The following is a 4,570-nucleotide window of genomic DNA, read 5'->3' as shown; positions in this document are numbered from 1 at the left end:
GACAAGTAACAAAGAGTGTATGTTTAGGACACCCATGGATTCTTTTGTGACCCAGATATATCATGGTGGTAATTAAGGTAGAGGCTGCTTGGGATTACGTTTAAAAGTGATTATTTGATTATTGCGTTTGTAAAACATAAATAATCTAAAAAAGTGTTTGGATGAAAAAGTGATTATCTGCCTCCAAAACGTAGTTTTAGAGAAGAATGTACATACATGTTTTTTCAAAACGCAAAATCTATTTTAAAAAACACATAATTTATTTTGAAAACGCAACACCAAACACCCCCTTAGGAGATTTGCTTTCTCTAGAATGTTCCACAACCTTACTATCCCTATCGTACACCCTACCACATAATATCCTGAATCCTAGGTTTAAAAGTGCACAACCGCACATCAGTTTGTCAGATCCTGATATTCTATTCTCAAAAATCTCGGCGCCTGTCTCAAATCTTACAAACCCTAATAAACGGAAGCAGCTTTCTTGGGCCGATTTTCCAAAGCTGAAGTGTCAAAAAGGTATCTATTCGAATCACCCGGCTCTTTCACCATTGATCGGTTCATGTTTATTGCATTTTTTTCACTTGATCTTCGTATCATGACCCATAGTTTTTAGATTGATTTCAGTAAGGTTAGTTTCTTTTTCTTTTTTGGATCGATCTGTGCTGCAATATAGAAATGTTTGTACGTAGCTTTATGTGTAATATACGTTGTTATCAAGCTGCTTGTTTAATGAAAATTAGATCTTACATTTAAGTTGAGATATATGGTATAATACGAATGAGTTTCCTGAAATCTACATATTTAATTGCTTCATCGTTTCTTTGAAAATGGAATGTGAACTTGCATTCGTTTTGCTCTAGAAATTGTTTCTTGGGGGTTGCAAATAAACGGATAGCTTTCTAGTTTTATATTTTTCTTGAAATGAAAGAGAGTGGAGTTTGAAAAACAACAGTTACAATAAGGATTCAAAGAGTTGTAGGAATTGACACTTAATTTTACATCTCATTATGATGGAAACCTTTTCTGTTTGAATCATATATAGCAAAGCTGAAGTGCTGTAACAGAAAACATTTAGAACGATCAAACTTTAATTAGGAGCAAATAAATTGATATTTACATGGACTTTTTACCGCCGGAAAAGGAACCATCAGATTCATTTAGTTTTCGTGAATGCGCTGATTTTGTAAGATTCTATAGGACATTAGCATATTTAAGATACATGATCAGAGCATATTGGATATGGTATACCTGATGAATTAAGGGAAACTATGATGCTATGTGTATAATCTGATGGGTTTCTATTCTAGCGCCATTATATATTGGAGTGTTGATTTCTATGATCACAGAATATTCCAAATATCATTGTGACCTTATAATAATTGTTTACTAATGCATTCTCTTTTTCGTTGGAACAGATCACGTCGATATTTTTCAGTTTAGAATCTTCAAGTAAAGGTCCTAAATGTCAAACATTCATCACAAAAGCTAGCCTATATCTTGATAATAGATCTAATTTCATTTATCCAACGGCCAAGAGGTATCGTTCTTGCAGCTTATCCTAGAATCAAAATTCAACCAGCGAAATATATAAATGGGTGTAGTTTCTAGAAAACAACGCTCATGTATTACAAACCTTCCAGATGATTATTTGTATCTGATCTTCGAAAAACTAGACTCTAATCTTGATCGGGAATCTTTCGGCCTAACTTGTCATCGTTTTCTTAATATTCATGATTCAAGTTGTAAGGTTTTGGACCTACAACACTTAAGTTGGTTAAAAAACTCCAGTAGGGGCTACATTGAAGTCCATTCCTGTATGATTCATAGATTGCTTAACCGTTTTAGGCAATTAGAGTCATTGTCCCTAACTGGGTGTAAGGATGTCACTGATTCGGGTTTAGTTCTATTGCAAAAATATGGCCTTCAATTGCGTTCTATTGATCTTGATTCTTGTGCTCGAATCACCAATGTAGGATTTTCTTCTATTGCCTCTGGCTGTCCATCTTTGTCGGTAATTAATCTTTCTTCTAGTTCTATTGGAGACAGTGGATTAGAAATCTTAACAAAATCATGTAACTCTTTGAAAAAAGTGAGTCTTGGTTGGTGTGAGAACATAACTGACTCTGGTATTCAGTCTCTAATCCAGAATTGTCGTCAACTTACAGAACTCCGAATAACAGGCTGTTCCAAAATTAATGGTATAGGCTTTAAAGGGTGTTCTTCCACCTTGGCTTCTTTGGAAGCCAATTGTTGTATGCTTGCTACGGATTTGACTGAAGTTTTGAGTGGAGGGGGGCTCGAATATCTAAATATTGCTTTTAATTATCACATAATGGAATATGGACTTGCGGCCATCGGTTCAGGAGTTGCTGCAAATCTTAAAACCCTTAACTTGTCGGGGTGTAGTTTTGTTACGGATTATGTTATCATACGAATCTCAAAAGGATGTCCGTTTCTACAAGAATGGAACTTGGCATCTTGTAAAAATATTACCATCTCTGGTTGGGAATCGATTGGATTGTATTGTCAAAGTTTGGAGAGAATCCATGTAAACGGTTGTTTGAAGCTCTGTGGTCGAGGATTACTAGCTCTCGGTAATGGCTGTAAACAGCTATCTGTGATATACATAAATTTCTGCCCGCTAATCACTCCATCTGTGATCCAATTCTTTAGGATGCAAAGAGAAGATGTTGAGATCAAAGATCCGCCAACTTCTTTGTTGAAATTTGTCCCGGGCGGTTGGACATTTGAAACACTCAGCCTGTAGAACGATCAAGTGTTGCGGAAGGAGGGTCAAAAACATAACTTGATAGACATCTTTATCTTACTTTATTTGTAAACTTCATAAATTGTATTATGCTTTCCTAAACTTGGTTTTTTAACAAGGATGAGCTTAAAGATATATACATGCAAGCAATTAAGAAACTGGGTGATTAATGTTTTGTTGTGCTATGTTGGTTTTCTTTATTTGTGGTGTGACTTAGTTAATACCCATTAATTTTGATAAACGCATGTAATATCAATATTTCGAATTAGAAAACTTATTTTTTTATAACTGTGATCTGGTATAATTAGAACACCTGAAAGTTCTGGATTAGCAGAAGTGGCCTCAATGAATATCCATAATCCATCCTCAACCAGTAAGATTACCAATTTAGCTTGGCAAGTATTTTTATATTTATGTTTTGGACCATTTACTAATATTTTCTTTCTGATTGTTTATTAACATTGTTAAACCAAGGTGAAATGAGATCCAGAGCGACAATATGGTCGGGTTCAGGATCCTATATAACTTTCACTACTAAACAAAGTAGCACTACGGACGGATATTTAGAGTTGGATTGCCCGGACTGGATCACAGAACTCTGACAGATCACGACAAAAACAGTTGGAATTAAGGTAAACTAAATAAAATGGTGGATGATTGCAGATGGATTATCAACGGGACACCTAGCACATGGAAGTCAAGGCTTTGTTGTTTAGGGAATAGGTTACGGTCAAATTTAGGAGTAGCACACAAGATCAATGCCATTAGCGGCGACAAACGGTAATAGCGGCAACATCGGATCTGTGTCGTATAGCAGCCACAAATACCTTTTAAATCGTTGATAGCCGCACATGTCATGATTTATTGTCATCTCGTAACCAAGGGATTTGTGTTCTATAAAAGTATTGAGGTTTCTCACGTACTCTCTTAAATTCTTGAATCATAGTATTGTGAACTCACATATAAAAGGATGGAGATTTCAAAAGTCACAACCCTAGTATTATTCACCGTCCTGGTGACTATTTGTATTTTATTGTGGACAAATTAAATTCGGATTATGATTGACAATCTTTTGGCCTAACTTGCCAAAGTTTTCTAGATATTCAAAGTTCAAGTCTTAAATTTTTGAAACTTGGTTACTACCATGGTCTTAGCGTTGACACTATTCATCTATTGTTGATTGATAGAATTGTAAACCATTGCCTCTTTCATTGATTAACATTAATATATACTAGTGGGTTGGCCCGCGCGATGCAGCGGGTGTCACAGAGTCTCTTTTTGAGAGCGCAATCTAACCCAAGGTGCCAATATAATTCAAACTTAAATGATAAAAAAAATCATCAATATAAAAGCTAATCATTATGTTTGGTGACAGTCCTGAGTCATATATGAACCAGCAACAAATACTAAATAACTAATATAATTTATAATGGGAGAGAGATAAACGGTTAAAATTATTTTTTTAGCTAAACTGTGTCCATGAAAACCATCGAGTCTACTCACCCTCCAACTTTAATTAGGCCCTGAAACATCGAATAGCGATTCCCCTACATGATAATTGACGTCAAAGCAACTGTTGCTACCCGTTACCGAATCAATAATTGTAGGTCCGGCTAGGGGAGGATCTAGTCGCCTAATCCTTGTATACAAACCACCCAGGTTGTGCGGAATCCAACCGAGATAGCAAACCGAGATCGAACACAACAGTGATAATATGGACACGAGATTCAATGATTAACACCTCTGTATTAATACTATGAAAGTCAGTTACAATGCAAGGTTTACAAATGTATTCTGTAA

The 4,570-nt window shown here is 35.6% G+C and overlaps 1 protein-coding gene across 2 annotated transcripts; it reads left to right on the top strand.

Moving 5' to 3' along the window:
* The first annotated feature begins 292 nt into the window (after window positions 1–292).
* Window positions 293–2,945, top strand: LOC110873442 (F-box/LRR-repeat protein 12). 2 transcript variants are annotated; one of them, XM_022122371.2, is made up of 3 exons: window positions 426–519; window positions 1,419–2,597; window positions 2,677–2,945. In XM_022122371.2, the coding sequence occupies exons 2-3, from the start codon at window positions 1,595–1,597 to the stop codon at window positions 2,724–2,726; spliced, it is 1,053 nt and encodes a 350-aa protein (XP_021978063.1). In that variant the 5' UTR covers window positions 426–519; window positions 1,419–1,594; the 3' UTR covers window positions 2,727–2,945. The 2 variants fall into 2 exon arrangements, with proteins under 2 accessions (XP_021978062.1, XP_021978063.1); XM_022122370.2 differs by having other exon boundaries at window positions 293–519; window positions 1,419–2,945.
* The last annotated feature ends 1,625 nt before the right edge of the window (window positions 2,946–4,570 follow it).

The sequence above is a fragment of the Helianthus annuus genome, chromosome 8, assembly GCF_002127325.2.
Source record: "Helianthus annuus cultivar XRQ/B chromosome 8, HanXRQr2.0-SUNRISE, whole genome shotgun sequence".
In the NCBI taxonomy this organism is placed as follows: Eukaryota; Viridiplantae; Streptophyta; class Magnoliopsida; order Asterales; family Asteraceae; genus Helianthus; species Helianthus annuus.
The sequence above is the reverse complement of the archived record's forward strand: the minus strand, read 5'-3'. Positions and strand labels throughout refer to the sequence as shown.

Excerpts from the sequence above, each read along its gene's own strand:
- LOC110873442 (XM_022122370.2), top strand. The coding sequence starts at position 1,595 with ATGGGTGTAGTTTCTAGAAAACAACGCTCATGTATTACAAACCTTCCA.